The sequence below is a fragment of the Toxorhynchites rutilus genome, chromosome 2 (assembly GCF_029784135.1).
Source record: "Toxorhynchites rutilus septentrionalis strain SRP chromosome 2, ASM2978413v1, whole genome shotgun sequence".
Classification (NCBI taxonomy): domain Eukaryota; kingdom Metazoa; phylum Arthropoda; class Insecta; order Diptera; family Culicidae; genus Toxorhynchites; species Toxorhynchites rutilus.
In genome coordinates this window covers 76,170,703-76,189,264 of record NC_073745.1, presented here as the reverse complement: position 1 = coordinate 76,189,264, position 18,562 = coordinate 76,170,703, and the positions used below count along the sequence as shown (strand labels likewise).

Genomic DNA, 18,562 nt, shown 5'->3' with positions numbered 1-18,562 from the left:
TCTGTTGAAAATGTTACGCTGCGCAGAGTAGATCGAGTAACAGACCTTGGTGTTCTATTGGACCCGAAATTGGATTTCAATCTTCACTACTCTTCTATCATCTGTAGAGCAAATCGACAACTGGGATTTATGTCCAAAATAGCTCGTAGCTTTAAAGACCCGCAATGTCTGAAAGCGCTGTATTGCTCGTTAGTGCGACCTATCCTCGAGAATGCATCTATCGTCTGGTCTCCATATGATTTAATTTGGAAACATCGGATCGAGTGTGTCCAAAAAAGATTCGCGAGAATCGCATTGCGCAACCTTCCGTGGCGTGAACGTGATGATTCGTGAATTTTCTTTGGTGGAATCTGCGTTCGTGTTTGGAGAACCGTCAAACCGATTTAGGAATAGATTGAGGAGAGCATGACTGTTTTAATCTATGTATTTATGTAAAGTTTCATGTATGTAAACTAGTCTAAGTTTTTATTCAATAACGCATACACATTGTCGGATGAATTATACAATATACAATACAATACAATACAATCATGAGCAAAACGAAAGTAACTAAAGAAGTTTAATATTCATCACGGCAGAAGATATCGATCGTCGACGGCAGATTTAAGAAAACTCAAATAATCGTTCAAAACACTTACCTGTTGTCAAACTATCTTGAAATCACTGAGAAATTGATTTCTAAACACAATTCTTAAAAGAAAGTAACATTCACTACTTTGGACCATTCTCACCCCCATCGACGGTACAAGTTTTTGATCTTTGATTTTTCTTTCAGAATGTTGGAGTATTGTGCGGTACAATTTTTTGGAAATTCATAATTCAGGAACTTTAAAAATAAGTCTATAGACCCTGTACTGCTTTGAGGTGTGTTTGTACCTGTTTTTTTTTGTGTGTGATTGTGTGATTTTTTTTTCATGATGTTCGAGAACAGAGCGTCCCTTTTCTTCTTTTTTTTTACCCTTTACGATATTAGTGGAAACTATAACTTTCTTGCGTTTGTGGACTTAAATTTGTAAGACTAAACGTATTGACATCTGATCTGTTGGTAGAAGTAGAGAATGTAGAAAGAAAAGGAGAAAGAGAGAGAGATAGAGAGAGAAAGATAGAGAGAGATAGAGAGAGAGAAAGAAAGAAAGGGAGAGAAAGAGAGAGATAGAGAAAGAGAAAGAGAGAGATAGAGAAAGAGAAAGAGAGAGAGAGAGAAAGAGAGAGAAAGAGAGAGAAAGAGAGAGAGATAGAGAGAGAGAAAGAAAGAAAGAAAGAGAGAGAGAGAAAGAAAGAAAGAAAGAGAGAGAAAGAGAGAGAAAGAGAGAGAAAAATAGAGAGAAAGAGAGAGAGAGAAAGATAGAGAGAAAGAGAGAGATAGAGAAAGAGAAAGAAAGAGAGAGAGAGAGAGAGAGAGAGAGAAAGAGAGAGAAAGAGAGAGAGATAGAGAGAGAGAAAGAAAGAAAGAAAGAGAGAGAGAGAAAGAAAGAAAGAAAGAGAGAGAAAGAGAGAGAAAGAGAGAGAAAGAGAGAGAAAAATAGAGAGAAAGAGAGAGAGAGAAAGATAGAGAGAAAGAGAGAGAGAGATGCACTTTGAGTATTTTTTTCATATTTCCAATTCCAAGGTATTGAGAATGCCGTGAAAAAAGAAAACTATGTTTTTCACTATAGCCATTATCAGCCATTCCATGCCAAACCGAAATGGTGGGTCTCCGATTTTCGTGAAAATTAATAGTTATGTTCCTTTTTGCAAGTAGGGTGCCCGTTTCCACTTTAAGGTGGTCCTAACAATCAATGTTTTCCTCTTATTCCAACAATCATCCGATTCGGTCTAGTGGTTCAAAAGTTATGAAATTTCGACAGAAGATATGCTAGTCTTCTTTGGAAATATATCATACTTGTTAAAAAAAATCGGATTCTAGAGTGAAAAAAAAGTAATATTGAATGAAGACTGAAACTATGTTAACATTGAAAAATCACAACTCAAAAACAAAAGAACAGCGCCTCTATGATTTTTAAAAGTCTTACTATAATAAAATCGCTAAAAAAAGCGCGGTCGTCGTGAACAGTCGTAGACGGTCGAAAATGGTCGTGTTCTAGACGTAAACACAGAGTGAGAGAGTGAGCAGGGAGCAGCTGCGATATGTTTTTTTTTGTGAGAGAGAGAGAGAGATAGAGAGAGAGTGCACGCGTTTGCATGTGTTATGTGTGTGAGACCGTGCGCGTCTGCGTGTGTGCGTGTGCGTGTGTGGGAGTGTGTGTTTGGTTGGTTGGTTGAAGTGAACAAAAACAGTGTGAGAGAGTTAGCAGTCAGCAGCTGCGATGTGATTTTTGTGTGAAAGAAGGTGCGCGTCTGCGTGTGTCTTGTGTGTGAAACTGTGCGCGTTCGCGTGTGTGCATGTGTTCGTTTGTGCGTGCATGTGCGTGTATGTGTTTGCGTGTGCGATTTTTTTAAAGTAGATAGTAGAGAGTACAGAGTGGAGAATAGAGAGTAGAGAGTAGAGAACAGAGAGAGTAGAGAGCAGATAGAGTGGAGAGCAAAGAGAGTAGAGAGCTGAGAGAGTAGAGAGAGTAGAGAATAGAGAGAGTAGAGAGAGTAGAGAGTAGAGAGAGTAGAGAGTAGAGAGTATAGAGTAGAGAGAGTATAGAGTAGAGAGAGTAGAGAGTAGATGGAGTAGAGAGCAGAGAGAGTAGAAAACAGAGAGAGTAGAAAGCAGAGAGAGTACAAAGCAGAGAGAGTACAAAGCAGAGAGAGTAGAGAGCAGAGAGAGTAGAGAGTAGAGAGAGTAGAGAGCAGAGAGTAGAGAGAGTATAGAGTAGAAAGAGTAGAGAGCAGAGAGAGTAGCGAGAGTAGAGAGAGTAGAGAGTAGGAAGAGTAGAAAGTAGAGAGAGTAGAAAGAGTAGAGAGCAGAGAGGGTGAAGAGCAGAGATTGTAGAGAGCAGAGAGAGTAGAGAACAGAGAGAGTAAAGAACAAAGAGAGAGTAGAGAGCAGAGAGTAGAGAGCAAAGAGAGTAGAGAGCAGAGAGAGCAGAGAGAGTAGAGAGAGTAGGGAGCAGAGAGAGTAGAGAGAGTAGAGAGCAGAGAGAGTAGAGAGAGTAAAGAGAGTAGAGAGAGTAGAGAGCAGAGAGAGTAGAAAGCAAAGAGAGAAGAGAGCAGAGAAAGTAGAGAGAGTAGAGAGTAGAGGAGTAGAGAGTAGAGAGAGTAGAGAGAGTAGAGAGAGAAGAGAGAGTAGAGAGAGTACAGAGTAGAGAGTAGAGAGTAGAGAAAATAGAGAGAGTAGAGAAATAAGTGAGAGTAGAGGGCGTTGAGAGAGTTGAGAGAGTAGAAAGTGTAGAGAGTAGAGAGTAGAGAGTAGAAAGTAGAAAGAGGAGAGTATAGAACAGAAAGCAGAGAGTAAAGAGTACAGAGTTTCAAATGAAGAGCAGATAGTAGAGAGAAGAGAGTTGAAAGTCTAAGTCAAAATTGAAAAAGTTTGAGACATAAGGACATTTGGACTAAAAACGAAGCATTGAATAAAACTAAAGAAAAAAAAGTTTGAGTGCAACAACAGAAATATTCGAATGACTTCACGGTAAACTTATTAAAACATAGAATTTAGCGGCCCAATTCTATGTAAAAAAATGTTATGTTATATGTTGTGTAAAAAAAAAATTAAAAAAAATATTTAAAAAATATAGCGTACTCTATCTTCAACCGAGTGAACCAGAAAAAAAACGAATATAATCAAAAATTACGAAAAACTAAATCCAATTTTCTGCTAGTATAATATTCTTAAAGTAGGCTGAATTGGTCCCTTAATTCAATAGTTATCAATTTTGTGAAGAAGAAATCATTTTTTGAAAAAAAGGGGAAAAAGTTGACCTCAAAATAAAAACGGGCACCCTCACGACAAAATAAATAAAAAATACCGGTCTAATATTTAGCGATAACGAACAAAACTTTCATTTTTCACGAAAATCTGAGAACGAAAATGCATGTGAAGTTTTATACCGTATCGGAACCTGAGTCTTACAACATCATACAACATCAGTATGCGTTTTTTTATTATTTCTATTATTTATCTGCTGATGATTATGATTATATAAACTTCCAGACACAGTTTCATACAATTTAACTGTGTTTATTACAAATGGGTGAACTCTATCCCTCAGATGATGAATCGATGCTCATCTAATCGAATATAACTAAAAATGTCGATGAATATTGAATACTATTTAATGGAAAAAATATTTGAACGCACGCAATGTGCTGACAACTTTCATTCTCAATCCGATTACTTATATGCAAATGAACATTGAAAATCGAACGCATCAACGGCCGTTGCAATTCCACCAAATCGGTTCTTCCGCCAGCAGAGCAACCTTCATATCATCCATTATGCAGCAGTCGAGCCATAAATTAATTTTCCATGGATAATAAATTTACATGCACAGCTACTCTTGGTGCACATTGGCCACTGCGTTACCCTGTGCTCCGTCATGACCAAATTTTTCGGTCCACCGTTTCGCTCGGTTGGCTCCCGGAAATTAGCCTCATAAGTTCTGGGCGCCACAAACCAGGGGGTGGAATTTCGGATGAATAAATCCGTACAATTACAATCAGCTGGACACATTCTAACAACTTTATTCCACTAGTATTTGGTGTAGTGTAGTGTGTTTGAGTGTTTGTGTTTTTTTTTCTTCTTTTTTCTAATTGCAATGCGATTTATCTTTATTTAAATAATCTTACGATAGATGTTCAACACTTGCATGGTTAACGTAACTTCTACTAGCAATTTGCCTTTTTTCCGAGCTTGGTAAAATGGGTTTTTGGAAAACAACAGCTGTATCTTACGCGCTTAACTTTAAGGAATAGTATACATTTCGCCGAAGCGAGCAGTGGTCGGAGTGGAAAAAGGTTTACATAATAAATTAACAAAACTGTAAAAGTGAATGCATCAAAGTTGAAAATTTAAAAAAAATCAGTAGAGGATGACATGGTGAATGGATGAAACTTCCCCCAGCAGAAAGTGTGAAGCGCTGCAGTTACCGCGATAAGGAATAAGGGATCCATTAGTTTCCAAGTTGAGAGGCTCCCGGGCCCGAAATGATTAATCAAATGGCTCTATTTTCACGCATTATTTGATAGAATCACAGGTGTAATAATTTATGCTGTGTGTTTTTTTTGTGGTTCAGCGATGTCAATATCTGCTGCAGATCGGTGACAGACGGCTTTCGATTTTGCACCCCTTTCAAATGCAGGCTGAAAAGAGGCTTCCCATTAACACCCTCCATTGTGTCTATTCAAACTGTTGAGAATTACGTCATGGGGGCAATTGGTGGAAACAAAAGATAAGCCGTGCAGTGAATAAATCCTGCCTGGGGTGCCAAGAGACAAAAGTTGTTCCTTGCAGTGGGAGCTGCATTTGGTTCATTAGAAGACTTGAATTTTTCTTTGTGCTTTCTTCCGGTGGTAGACTGATGATGATGATGGCCCACCTCATACCCCTACAAAGGTGGAAACTGCGAGCACCGTAAGCACACCGTAAGCCGGGGATGGAAGGTGATGCTGCTGGAAAAGGAAGTTCCTCTACACTAATAAAGATAGACCAGAATCGTTCCACGTTCCACGAATTCCGAGTCGAGCAGCCTGTAGCAGACTTATTGCATTACTCGTTTCGGTGCTCTTCTCTCTGTATCAACCACTACGTGATCGGTTTTCTAAAGCCCGACAATATTTTATAATCGTCGTTTTGAAAATTGCACACATTTTATCACAATGCATAATTAAGACATTTACGGAAAGACAGACTCCTGCAAATCATCGAGACTCACTTTGATAAATGGCGTCAAAGTGGTGGGATGCGCAGCCATAAAGAGCGAAGTTATGGTCAGATAAGACCAAAGATGTGGGGGAAAAAGCGCAAATGAGATCCATCACTCTTCAGCCAAAGGAAGGATGGAACCCGTACAAATTATGCTAAAAACAAAAAAAAATTGAACATTCATAATGAAAACAGACAACAAAGGATTTGGAGGCAAGTGACAAATTTGATTATAACTGTGATTGCAACTTCACGGATGGCTGTATTTGCGAGAAACATACATCCATCGAGAACGCGGAACGAGACAGTCTATCAGCAAATCGAAACAACAACTCATATATACACTCACAATCACAAACACATTCAGACGGAAAAAGCGAGATACAACACAATAATTAAATAAAATACACGAAAAAATAAGCGGGACACAACAAAAGCGGAAATAACTTACAGTGGAAAACCACAACATAAAAATCTAAATAATTTAACTCTTCCCGCGCTGCGGTGGTGGGGGCGAGGGGGGATTGATACCCTTGCGCTTCCGGAGCGACTCGGTGGGACCCTGGGTGGGCCTAAGCAGCTGGCGAAAGTTGAACGGACCGAGGTACGAGTCGGGATTTTTGTTCTTCTGAAAGATGATCGCCTGCTCGACCGAATCGAACGAATTCAGTGAGTTCGATCCGCTGCTGTCGGTGCTCAGATTGCTGCTGGTGGAGCTGATTGGGTTGCGGACATTCCTCAGGTTAGGCGTCTTTACATCGATGTTCAAATACTTGGATACGTTCGGGAAGTTCGGTGCGCACTCCTTTGGATCGAGCGTTGAAGGGTGTGATCGGTTGTTACTGCTGCCACCGCTACCACTCTTGTTCGACTCAAGCTCCGCGAAGGAGGTCACATGGGGGTTGTACCGGTACACGCCGTTCATCATATCGCAGACTCCCTGACCGCAGCTCAGTCCACTGTCCTTCTGGTTCGAAGCCTTCCGGCGTTGATTCTGCAGGAAGTTTGTGTCGCCAAACATCCTCATCACCGGACTGTTGCTGTCTATCTTCGTGTCCTCGGAAATGTTCTGATACTCGTGGTGTTCGACCGGCGTCCGCTTCGGCGGCAAATGCTGGTGGTGCTGATGAGACGGTGGCAGTGGCATCGGTGCCTTCTTTTTGGGTTCCTTGCGACCCCTCTCAATCGAACTGCTCACTACCGGCGAAGAGCCGGACGATGGCGTCTGAGTTCGATCCTTGTCTTTCTTCACCTTTTTCTCCTTCTTTTTCCTCTCCTTGTTCTCCTTCTCCTTCACTTTGTTCTCACTCTTTGAGCTCTGCTTCTTGGGTTTTCCCTGGCCGTTCACCGCCAGCTGCTGTGGGTGCTGCTGGAGGTGATGCGAGGGCATGTCGTGATACCGATGGCCACTGCCATCGCTGGCGTTCCGTTGGTAGTGCTGCTGATGATGCTGGGGGGAGATCGACTTCTGGTCGACACTGTTCGGAGAATAGCGCAGCACCTGGTGACCGTTCGGATTGAGATAGCTGAAGGCGGGGATGTGACGAATGTGGGCGGGTTCGTTATTGTGGTTGCATCTGGAAGACAAATTGAAGCGGATTAGCAGGTCCTAATTACACGTATGACAAATAACATTGACGTGCACAAATGTTAAACGAAATGACTTAATGACTCATATAAAATGATTCATTTTTTACTTTAATCTGCAATCAATTGGAATTGTTTTCTTCTGTACATTTCTGTCGTCTTAATAAATTGGTATTATTTGTGCCATTTGTATTAGTATTCAGTGAAGATTATGTTACCGAATAACATATATTAAATATATTAGCTTGTGGAAGAAGAAACCCAATACAGGTCGGACTCGATTATCCGGAGTATTGACTTTTTTTTCACTCCGGATAATCGAATCCTACGGATAAAGGGTGTGTCACATCAAATTGCATCACGGAAAAAGCGCTGTAGAAACTCGCCCAGTAGACCGATCCTTTTGAAAATTTTAGACAGTAAAATAAAAACTATTAAACAACTTTTGGCATTTTCTTTTCATTCATACTTAGAGCCCAAGCCCGTATTCTCGCACCTTCCTCTTTACCCCGTCCATAAGGTTCTGTACAACGTCTGGTTGTAGTTTTTTTTGAACAGAAATCCATTTTCTCTTGAAGTCCGCCTCCGATTTGACAACTTTTGGGTTCTTCCGGAGGGCCTGCTTCATAATCGTCCAATATTTCTCTATTGGGCGAAGCTCCGGCGCGTTGAGTGGATTCATTTCCTTTGGCACGAAGGTGACCCCGTTGGCTTCGTACCACTCCAACACGTCCTTTGAATAGTGGCACGAAGCGAGATCCGGCCAGAAGATGGTCGGGCCCTCGTGCTGCTTCAATAGTGGTAGTAAGCGCTTCTGTAGGCACTCCTTAAGACAAAACCTGCCCGTTTACCGTGCCGGTCATCACGTTCAGCGAAAGCTGAAGATATAATTCCTAAAAATTAAATTTCTACAGCGTTTTTTCCGTGATGCAATTTGATGTGACACACCCTTTAACCGAGTCATAAAAAAACCATTTTCTCTCGGTAAACGTAATATAATTATGTGTTGCACGGTTTTATCTTGGTTGGCCCGTTGGTATATTTGTGATTTTGTAACTTTGTATGAAGCGCTGTACCACATTATTAGAAATTTAACCCCCTTTCTGTTGATCGATTGATCTGAAATTCGGAACGCATCTTTATCTCTGGTGTCATTATAAAACTGGGTATTCCATGGTCTTGAAAATCCAAGATGGCGGCCGCTACAGAATGGCGGATTACATATGTTCTCAAAACCCCATCAATATGGGTATCGAATGAAAGGGCTTGACCAGTAGAACACAGTTATTTATGAAAAATGTAAATCCAAGATAGCGGTCGCTACAAAATGGCGGATTTCATATTTTCTCAGAACCGCTTCAATGTGAGTATCAAATGGAAGTGCTTGACTAGTATAAAACATTTATTTATGAAAAATATAAATCCAAGATGGCGGCCGCTACAAAATGGCGCCATATATATTTTTATTATAAATCTCATCAATATGTATATCAAATGAAAGGGATTGACTAGTAGAATACAGTAATTTATGAAAAATCCAATTCCAAGATGGCCGCAGTTACCAAACAACTAATTACTTTTTAAATGGTTTTATTCAGCTTGACCTGTATGCATGTTTGAATGTTTGTAGGGTTGTCCCACATTAATTAAAAATTGAACCCGTTCCTGTTGACTGATTGATCTGAAATTTGAAAAATACCTTTAATTCTACTGTCATTATCAAACTACGTATTCCATGTTCTTGAAACATTAAATTTGGCCATCGCTAAAAAATGGCTGAATGACTTGACATGGAGAACACGAAACATAATAAACAACATAAATTCAAAAAGGTCGCCGCCACTAAATGGTCGACTGTGTATTTTTTGCAATTCCCTCAATATCGGTATTAAATGAAATGATTTGACTAATAGAATACAGTACATCATGAAAATATTCCGAAGAAAATTAGGTAAGAAATAAACGTTGGATTTCCATTATCCACAGTTAATTGTTTCATTATATACCCCACGATTTTATTTTAGTCTCATCATTGCCCTAGATCAATGCAGGAACGGATGTGATAACTACTAGCTGCTGCTTTCCAAATTATTTTCTAGCTCTTAGTACATTAAACCGTTTAACTCAAAAAGTTTTTTTTAACTTATTTTATTTTCTAGTTTTTTGATAAATTATCTGTATCATTAGTATACTTCCCTACATTAAAACCATTCAAAAAATTAAAAAAAAAAATTATGTTTTTTCAATTTTTGTTTCTTACCTAACTTTCTTCGGAATATTTCGATTATGTACTGTATTCTATTAGTCAAATCATTTCATTTGATACCAATATTAAGGGCATTACAAAAAATACATAGTCGACCATTTTATGCCGGCGACCTCTTCGAATTTATGTTGTTCATAGTGTAGTTTATTCTCCAAGTGAAGTCATTCAGCCATTCTTTTAGCGGCGGCTAAATTAAATTTTTCAAGAACATGGAATACGCAGTTTTATAATGACAGTAGAATCAAAAGTATGTTTAAGATTTCAGATCAATCAGTCAACAGGAACGGGGTCAATTTTCTATTAACGCGGGACAACCCTACTAACACTCAAACATACATACAAACAGGGCAATCTGAATGGGACCATTAAAAAGTAATTGTTTGTTTGGAAACTGGGGTCATCTTGGATTTGGATTTTTCATGATCTACTGTGTTCTACCAGTCGAGCGCTTTCATTTGATATGCATATTGATGGGGCTTTGAAAAAAAAATATGGCCCCATTTTATGATGGCGACTATTTTGGATTTGCATTTTTCATAATTTTCATAAATTACTGAAAATATGTAATTCGCCATTTTGTAGTGGCCGCCATCTTAGATTTGAATTTTTCATAAATAATTGTATTGTACTAGTTAAGCCCTTTCATTTGATACCCATATTGATGGGGCTTTGAAAAAAAAAATATGGCCCCATTTTATGATGGCGACTATTTTGGATTTGCATTTTTCATAATTTTCATAAATTACTGAAAATATGTAATTCGCCATTTTGTAGTGGCCGCCATCTTAGATTTGAATTTTTCATAAATAATTGTATTGTACTAGTTAAGCCCTTTCATTTGATACCCATATCAGCTATTCAATATGAAATTATTATACAAATTATTCAAAATTTCCGAAAATCAAAAATAAAATACTCCGGATAATCGAGTCCGAGCTGTATTTTCTAATAGATATCGTTAATAATTTCGTACGATCAGATTATCCTAGGTATCGATAGAAACATACCTGAGACAGATTAAGTTGATAGAATGTTATTTGATGAACTTAGCGCGGATTGAAACCCAAACTCCCGATCGGCAGCCTTATTATTCTAATGACCAAACATCCCTTCGTCCAAACAACAAATTGCTCCTGTGCAGAGTTTATTTGAGTTTTCAAAACTGTCTTTCGATTTCATACAATCATTATTAATTGAATCAAAATACGAAGCGGTAATTTATCACTCAAACAAAAATATCTCTGTGTCCCACACTGCCCATGTTTGTATAGGAGACGTAAACGACAAAATGAACAAAATCGACTTTTTCGCTGTTTCGCATTCTGCACAATGTAATACGTTTGCTGAACATGCGAACAAACATTTTTTGTTCGAAAACATTTGATCAATTTTGAAAAAACGTTTCCGAAAAATCACTGTTTGTCCGCATAACAGACGTAGTTCCATACAGCTTTCATACATCGTTCGAAAATCAACAATTGTCAGTATTATGTGCTATAAGCTAAACCTACATTTGAATCCCATTCTTTGTAGAGTCCAAACATGTCTGTCACGATCGTGTCTTCTTACTTAGTGTTTTCTAATAAATGAATATAAGAACACATTGAAACGCTGCTCATATAATTACTATTTTCTGTACACGATGTACAAAGATAATCAATTGTGTTTTTTAATGTTATAATTACCTAAATTTTTGCATTTGAATGCAGAAATTTAGGTAATTATAACAGTAGATAATGAAACAATCGAATCAGTAGTAAAATTAAAATAATATTGGTTCTTAGCATTATAACTCCTCGGATTCAACATTGAATTATTCCACATACTCAGCATTTACTCATACCGTTGGAGTAAGTCACTACACCATCTTTATGCGATTGATCGTGATGTCGGTAAATCATGTTGCTAAAATTACCAACATTGGAGATTGCCTTGAAAAATTTAATTAATTGAAAAACCACGAACCTGCTGTTCTTATCATATCCCAGAGTATTCTTCAGGAAAAAAGTACTATCATAGACTCGCAACAAATTGAGAGCACCTTTTCCAGACATTCCACTAAATTTCTTCCACACGTTTTTGATTTTATCTGATAACAACTGAAACTACCGACGGAGACGTTTTGACTATTATCGGAATTTTAAATACTAACGCTACAAACAAATACTAACGCTACAATTACGTGATTACGTCTAGCTATGCGGATAAGTGTTCATTGAAATGATTGATTGTCCGCATAAACAGACGCGTTTTCCAAATGGAAAAAATATGTTTTAATTCGCAAAATCACCTAAGCCCTCTTTTTGCGGATAATATCTATCAACTGGACAGATCATTTCATCGGAAATTTGCATGGTAATGATTGTAGGCCAAAAAACAATAAAAACGCGTTTTCCCAACACTAATGGTGTTTTCGATTACGTCTCCTATGCAATCATGGGCAGTACAGAAACGTTGTAAGAATCGAATGAAAGCTGATTGATGAGGTTAATTGGATTTGCTCTTGACTTAGTTGGCGAAAAATTTGGCTGTATTTCCAAAGATAGTGTGGACTAACACAATATCTTTGGAAATACAGAAGGAGATCGATTTTTCTCGATCTCTCTTCCCGATATTTTTGTTCACTACCTTCTACACACACCAAAATAGAAATGTGTACGTTTCTTGTACGGTTTCGTTCCAAAACTTGGAACCTTCAAAGCCCAGAACGTTTCGATAGGGCGGATCTCTGGGCAGATTGATGGGTTAATTTCGCATCCTTAGAGTAATGGCCAAAAGTAAGATCAAGCCAATAAATTGTAAAATTATTATGCTGTTTGATCAAGGGTGGCAACCATCTACCATTCATTGTGTTTGTCGTAATGAATAAACGAGACACTTTTCCGCATTTGCATATAGTCCGTCCCACCATAACCATCTAGGCGATCTCTTTATGTTGTGTATAAACGGTCGTCCTTTCTTTTCGTTGGAGTACCCAGTGTAGCCTTACGTTCTGTCGTTGGTGCATCGCGGTAAAAGAAAAGGGGCGAAGCTTACGATACGATTCCCTCTTTCGTTCATTTCACGGACGGAACAGTGACCTCCCAAGCTGGCACGCCAATTTTAAGAGAACGCATGGCAACTGAACAGCTGGTTCAACCTGGTGTACGAAGTTTTTCCTCTCAACAACGGGCCCTCACAATTTTTTTTTATTACACAAAATCTCAAGTTGAGCCAGCCAGCCAAAATACTCACAACAACAAAGCCCTATGTACGCAACTTGTCTGTTGGCGTTCTCTGATCTTGTAAATTGTATTTTAAATGCTTTTAATATTGGTGAACCTCTTGAGACTCTCATTCTATGCCCACCTCATATTCGAAGATCTACCTGAAAGAGAAATGTCTGCGTCAGCGATTCGATTACTGTTATTCTGTGAAATCGTAGAATCCTGTTGTCTGATTTAGACTCATTCAGATTTATTATTCACACAAATGCGATGCATTCGCTCTTTATGAGAAGTAGCTTTCACCAGAAAATTAACTGAGCTTTTGCTCTCTTTACCTTCAGCTTCCACATCATTCTCGCCCAATATTTCTCCACTGGTCGGAATTGGGTCAAATGGTTGACGGTCGAGAGTCGCCTCCTGCACTTGTTTTGCACTTTGCGGGCGGTCGTGACAGTTTCCTTGTACTTTAAATTCCTCGCCTCACAATATTTTTTATGGATTTTCAGCAGTTTTGTTAGCTCCCGAATTGACGTTGAAGGATTTGGGACATTCTCGGAACCACGTTAGTTGAAAACGGCAAAAAAAAAATTACCGAGCTGAACTGTGTACCAACAACATCACGCAACAAAATGAACACTGGTTACGCTGCTATAACCAAAATAAAGTAACACAATTTCGAATGGTCAAAACTTCATTTAATTGTTTATTTCTATGTCATTAACTTCAAGAACAGACTGTTACTTAATCCGAAATCAAAGCTGTCAAAAGATCAAAAACCAATTCCAAATTATGGTCGAACGCACTGATGCTTGCAGCACAAGGCTAACCATACCATAAAGTCATAAAGTAAAGAAAAGTGACCCTCGAAGTACTGTTTGCGGTGAGGTGCCCAGAGAAGAGCACCTTCCAGAATTGATGGGTTTCTTCGGAACTTAATTTTAATTGTGCTAATGTAAGAAAATTTATCACTATTCATTCGGACACCGTCCAGTAGATGGGTAGATAGGTCGAGCCCGAAATCGATCGACGAAAAAGGTAATTTAAACCGTTTTGATATTTGTATGGACTATGAGTGTTGTGTACTAGTCCCGTGTCGCGTCTCGTGAATAGAACCCCTTCGTGATCAGTAAATCATTAGCCTCTTCATATATTAACTTTCTTGCGACTATATCGTTGGAGCTAGAACCAGAGAGGTCGAGAGTATATTATTGAGGTTTCCAACAAAAATCAAGTTGGAAAGTTTGCAAAAGTTAGTAAACTGATTGATAACATCGAGGTTAAGTGCTCATTGCGTCCTAATCATGAACACGTCCGGGGGAGGTTTTTTGGCGCGATACGACTGAAAGGTAACTTCGAGAGGGAATTAAAACATCAACAGGTTAATTTTAAATGGTTTTAAAAGCTAGCGTTACCCAATATGAGTATCCTGTAATGATCTTTGCTTCATTACAGATCGGTTTAGGAAGCTCCCTAATGAAACCTATCATGAACATAAAAGTTATGTAATAGAAGGTTCATACATGGGTCTTAGCCCGTACGGCTTATTGGAGTGTCTGTAGCCTAATCAGATTGAATAAACTGAATATTACAAGAAATTCCTAAAATACGATGCGCACAACGGTCGAATGGCTACCGAGAGAAAGATTTCTGTTTTTATTTATATTTTGACATGCGACAGCCCAACTTTTTTTTTTTTTTTTTATATCTGTATTATAGTGATTTTCAACTCATTTGGCTGGTTCGTCACTTTTTACTTCCATTTTTGGAAGAATGTCGGGAGTGAGAATTGAACTCGTGACCTTCAGCGTGAGAGGCATGGATGTTACCACTACGCCAGATCGCCTCCACGACAGCCCAACTGAGGTACAGGGTGACTAAAATGTCATGTAAAGCTACGAACATAAGATGACTGCATCAATAGTCAATAGTTGTACTGCCAAACAAGCAAATGATCACGAAACAAGCCACTGACCACTTTGCCCATACTATCCCCACTCCTTGCTTTCGTTATTGTGTGCTCATAGCCGCTCATAGGGTTTTGAGATATTGTCGCTAAAATCCACGATTATGTAATCTAATGGTACTGTAGAACGCGAATTTTAGATGTAGGTGCGGAATCTGTCTATCGTACCTTTTCTTTCTAAAATTTTTAAAGGTAAACTTTTCAACATAAACTACGGAACACCATGATGAGGGATGACGGCGTTGCAATGGAATGTTTGGAGCAGGTTTCATTTGGGCTTGTTAAGCGCTATCACAAATCAATCCAGAAATAAATAAAATTCTACGAGAGGGAGTCATTCATAAACCGAATCAATATGTTAAGAAATTATTTCCCCAACTTTCATCCAATCGAATCATATGAAATGTCAACTTTTTCTCGTGAGTATGAGTATTTATCAATTACTAATGGCTCATATCCACGTACTAGTAGGTGATCAGTAGGTGAAATTTATATATATACTGGCTGACCCGGCAAACTTCGTCCCGCCCAAAATTTGTTTTTTGTTATAAATACGTTTTCTTCCTAAGCGCAAGTTCATGAGTCCAATCGCAGAACTGTTCATTGATTGATCTTCTAATCGACCCCGTTGAATTTACCTTTTACTATAAAATTCCTAGTAAAAATTCCTTCTACCAAAACTCGTCATTATAATATCAGATTATTTTCAGACACAATTCTCGTTCAAGATTTTTCAACCACTTGCAAACAACATGTTTCTCCGTTACATGGAATAAATAATTCATACAGAGAATATGATAGAATAAATACAGACCCGTCCCCTCTTCTTCCCTTAGAGAGGGGGAGGAGTGTCTATTCACAATAGAAATGTTTCTAAAATCTTCACATGCCAAATTTGGCTGCATTTGCTTGATTAGTTTTCGAGTTATGCAGAAATTTGTTTTTCATTTGTACGACAGCTCCCCCTTAGAGAGGGTATGGAGTGTTGAACCATCGTGAAAACATTTATTGCGCCCTAAAACCTCCACATACCTGATTTGGTTTCGTTTGCTTGATTAATTCTCGAGTAATACAGAAATTTGTGTTTCATTTGTATGGCAGATCACCCCCCTCCCTAAGAGAAGGGAGAGGAGTATCTAACCACCAAAGAACCATTTATTGTACCCTAAAACCTCCAGATGCTTAATTTGATTGCATTTTCTTGATTAATTCTCGAGTAATGTAGAAATTTGTGTTTCATTTGTATGGCAGCCCCTCCTTAGAGAGGGTGGTGGAGTGTCTAACCATCATAGAAACATTTATTACACCCTAAAACCTCCATATGCCTAATTTAGTTTCATTTGCTTGAATAATTCTCAAGTAATGCGAAAATTTGTGTTTCATTTGTATGGCAGCCCCCACTAAGAGACGGGGTAGGAGTATCTAATCACCGTAACAACATTTATTGCACCCTAAAACCTTCACATGCCAAATTTGGTTTCGTTTTTTACATTCGGTAACATTCGGGTTGTGGCAAGCTAAACTGAGCGGAGAGGCGAGATACTGAGAATCATATACAGTAAAACCTGTTTTTGTGCGGTTTTTTTTGTGCGAATTTTTTTTGTGCGATTTTTTTGTGCGGTGTATGAAAAGAAGAATATTTGACGAAGTTATCGTCCATTTAGTTTTTCGATGGTTTGTTAGGTGCGAAAAAAGCATATTTGCGTCTCAATTATCCACTTCTGAAATCATTCCCCTCCTCTCATCAAATGCTCTAAGTTTTTCTAAGTTTTTGCATGACATGATTTTAACAGCAATACATTTCGACATGCAACTAAAAGCACAAAACAGCAACACGCAACCGAAAAGGCAAAGTGTCTCATCCCAAAGCAAGGAATCAAACGAAAATTGAACGGTAAATGGCGTGGATTTGAGTTATTTTTTTTGGGGGAAACTTTTTTTATGCGGTCCCTATCTACCACACAAAATTTTTTTTTTTCAAAATGTGTACCGAACACGATTTTTCAAAGCTGCTGGTGAAGTTTTGCACGATTTTTGTATGCGACTTTTTTATGCGATCCCTATCCCCCGCACAAAAAAAAGATTTACCTGTACTGTAGAAACCTCCGTGGAGCAAATTACTGCTGCCATTTGCACACAGACCGAGTGGAAAGATCTATCTAGATCCGTTGATGCGATCTATTAATAAACTCATAGTAACTAAGAGAGCATCATTTTGTTGGGAAGGGAAGGGAGTAATAGCTGATCGCAACTCGTACAGATCGCGATCTGTGCAGTTTGCGATTAATTATGGATCGAATCATGATCGCATAATGTCCATCCTTGCCCACGACTGTTGAAAAATAGAAGAGTACATCAGTCTCCTACGAGAGCAGCATCGACACTTTTTGTCAAGTTTAAAGAAAGTAATAAACGAAACTATCGTTCACATCATAACTTTTTTCTATTATAAATTAAAGTTCAATGACATTTACATTAAATTGAAAATGATTTAAATTATTTCAATTCGTTGTTCATTGTCCTTCTACGAACTTCATTCACACGTGCTCTGGCTTCAATCGCTCGTGGAATTGAACGTTCAAAAAAGCCAAATGCATTGGGTCCATATTCCGTGGCGTGATCCGTTGCGCGTTTATTTTCATTTTTTTAGATGTACCGCGATTCTAAAATTCTGAAGGACCGGAGTTACCCGACCGCCAAACCGATTTTATTTGTAACTTGTGAATTGACAACCCACATTTTGTGTTTCTGAACAAAAACAAAATTATTATGAAATTCGAGAGATAGCTTTAACCCTTTCACGACCACGGGGACGCCGATGTCCCAAGCAAAAATCATGGATTAATTAAATATTCACGTAACCATTGTAAATTATTTTTTTATTTTAATATTTCGGAATGTACCTTTTTATTATTTTTACTGGCAATACATAATAGCGACCATAGGGACATATTTGTGCCATAAATTTAACAAAAAAAAAGGTAAAAGTTTTTTGAATTTTTAGTATAAATTATGTTTTTAGGGTGCCTATTGATTCATAACATATAGCTAAATTGATTTAATAAGGTACCGTAACCTTATGGTCCTGAAAGGGTTAAACATAAGAAGTAAAAATCAACATTTAATATCGCTTATTTCTTTAAGCTTCTTTAAGCTTTTAGGTTTGAAGTATCATAAACTTCTCAATATAACTGAGATATAATAAATTCGACGTATAGCACAGGACAGGACAGTATACAACACAGAACACCGATTATTTTTTCTTACCATTTGTTTTCTTGAGAACAGGAATGACTCGTGTTATTGGAAGATGTACTCATTCCACTGATGCATCATGAACATTCGCTAGTGATTGCTTAGCGGTCTTTCATTGAATAAGAAATTTCACACAAGGATACATACACACATATGCTCGGATCAGAATGTTAGTATGGTTAGTACAGCCTAGCTTGCGCGGTTTACTGGTAGTAATTGTCAGTTCTGGTGCGCCTAACATAATGGTTATCGTTATTATTATTGCAGAGATTGTTGAACTGATTGATTCGTAGGGCCATCTGAGTGCTACCGTTTACGAGAACACCAATCCAGTTATGCAGCGTGTAAGGAGAAAAAGCAGAAGAAAAAGCAAACTTTAGAACACACCTGCAGATAAATAACCAGTATAGACTTGTGTATAAATTAAATTGGAAAACCCCCAACCTAGCCCTTGTCCCTGCGGAGTAATTTTGTCCAGCAGAAAGACCGAATCAAAT

General features: G+C 38.3%; 1 protein-coding gene across 9 annotated transcripts in view; it reads right to left on the bottom strand.

Annotated features, from left to right (window-relative positions):
* Positions 1–4,583: 4,583 nt before the first annotated feature.
* Positions 4,584–18,562, bottom strand: part of LOC129764141 (myosin-IIIb-like) — a 238,785-nt gene continuing 224,806 nt past the window's right edge. For 8 of the 9 annotated variants that reach the window (XM_055762947.1, XM_055762953.1, XM_055762955.1 and 5 more), the window contains one exon: positions 4,584–7,365. In XM_055762947.1, the coding sequence (XP_055618922.1) occupies positions 6,273–7,365 (1,093 nt within the window). In that variant the 3' untranslated portion in view covers positions 4,584–6,272. Of the gene's footprint in view, positions 7,366–18,077; positions 18,372–18,562 lie in introns of all 9 variants that reach the window. The other variant, XR_008741070.1, reaches the window with a different exon arrangement.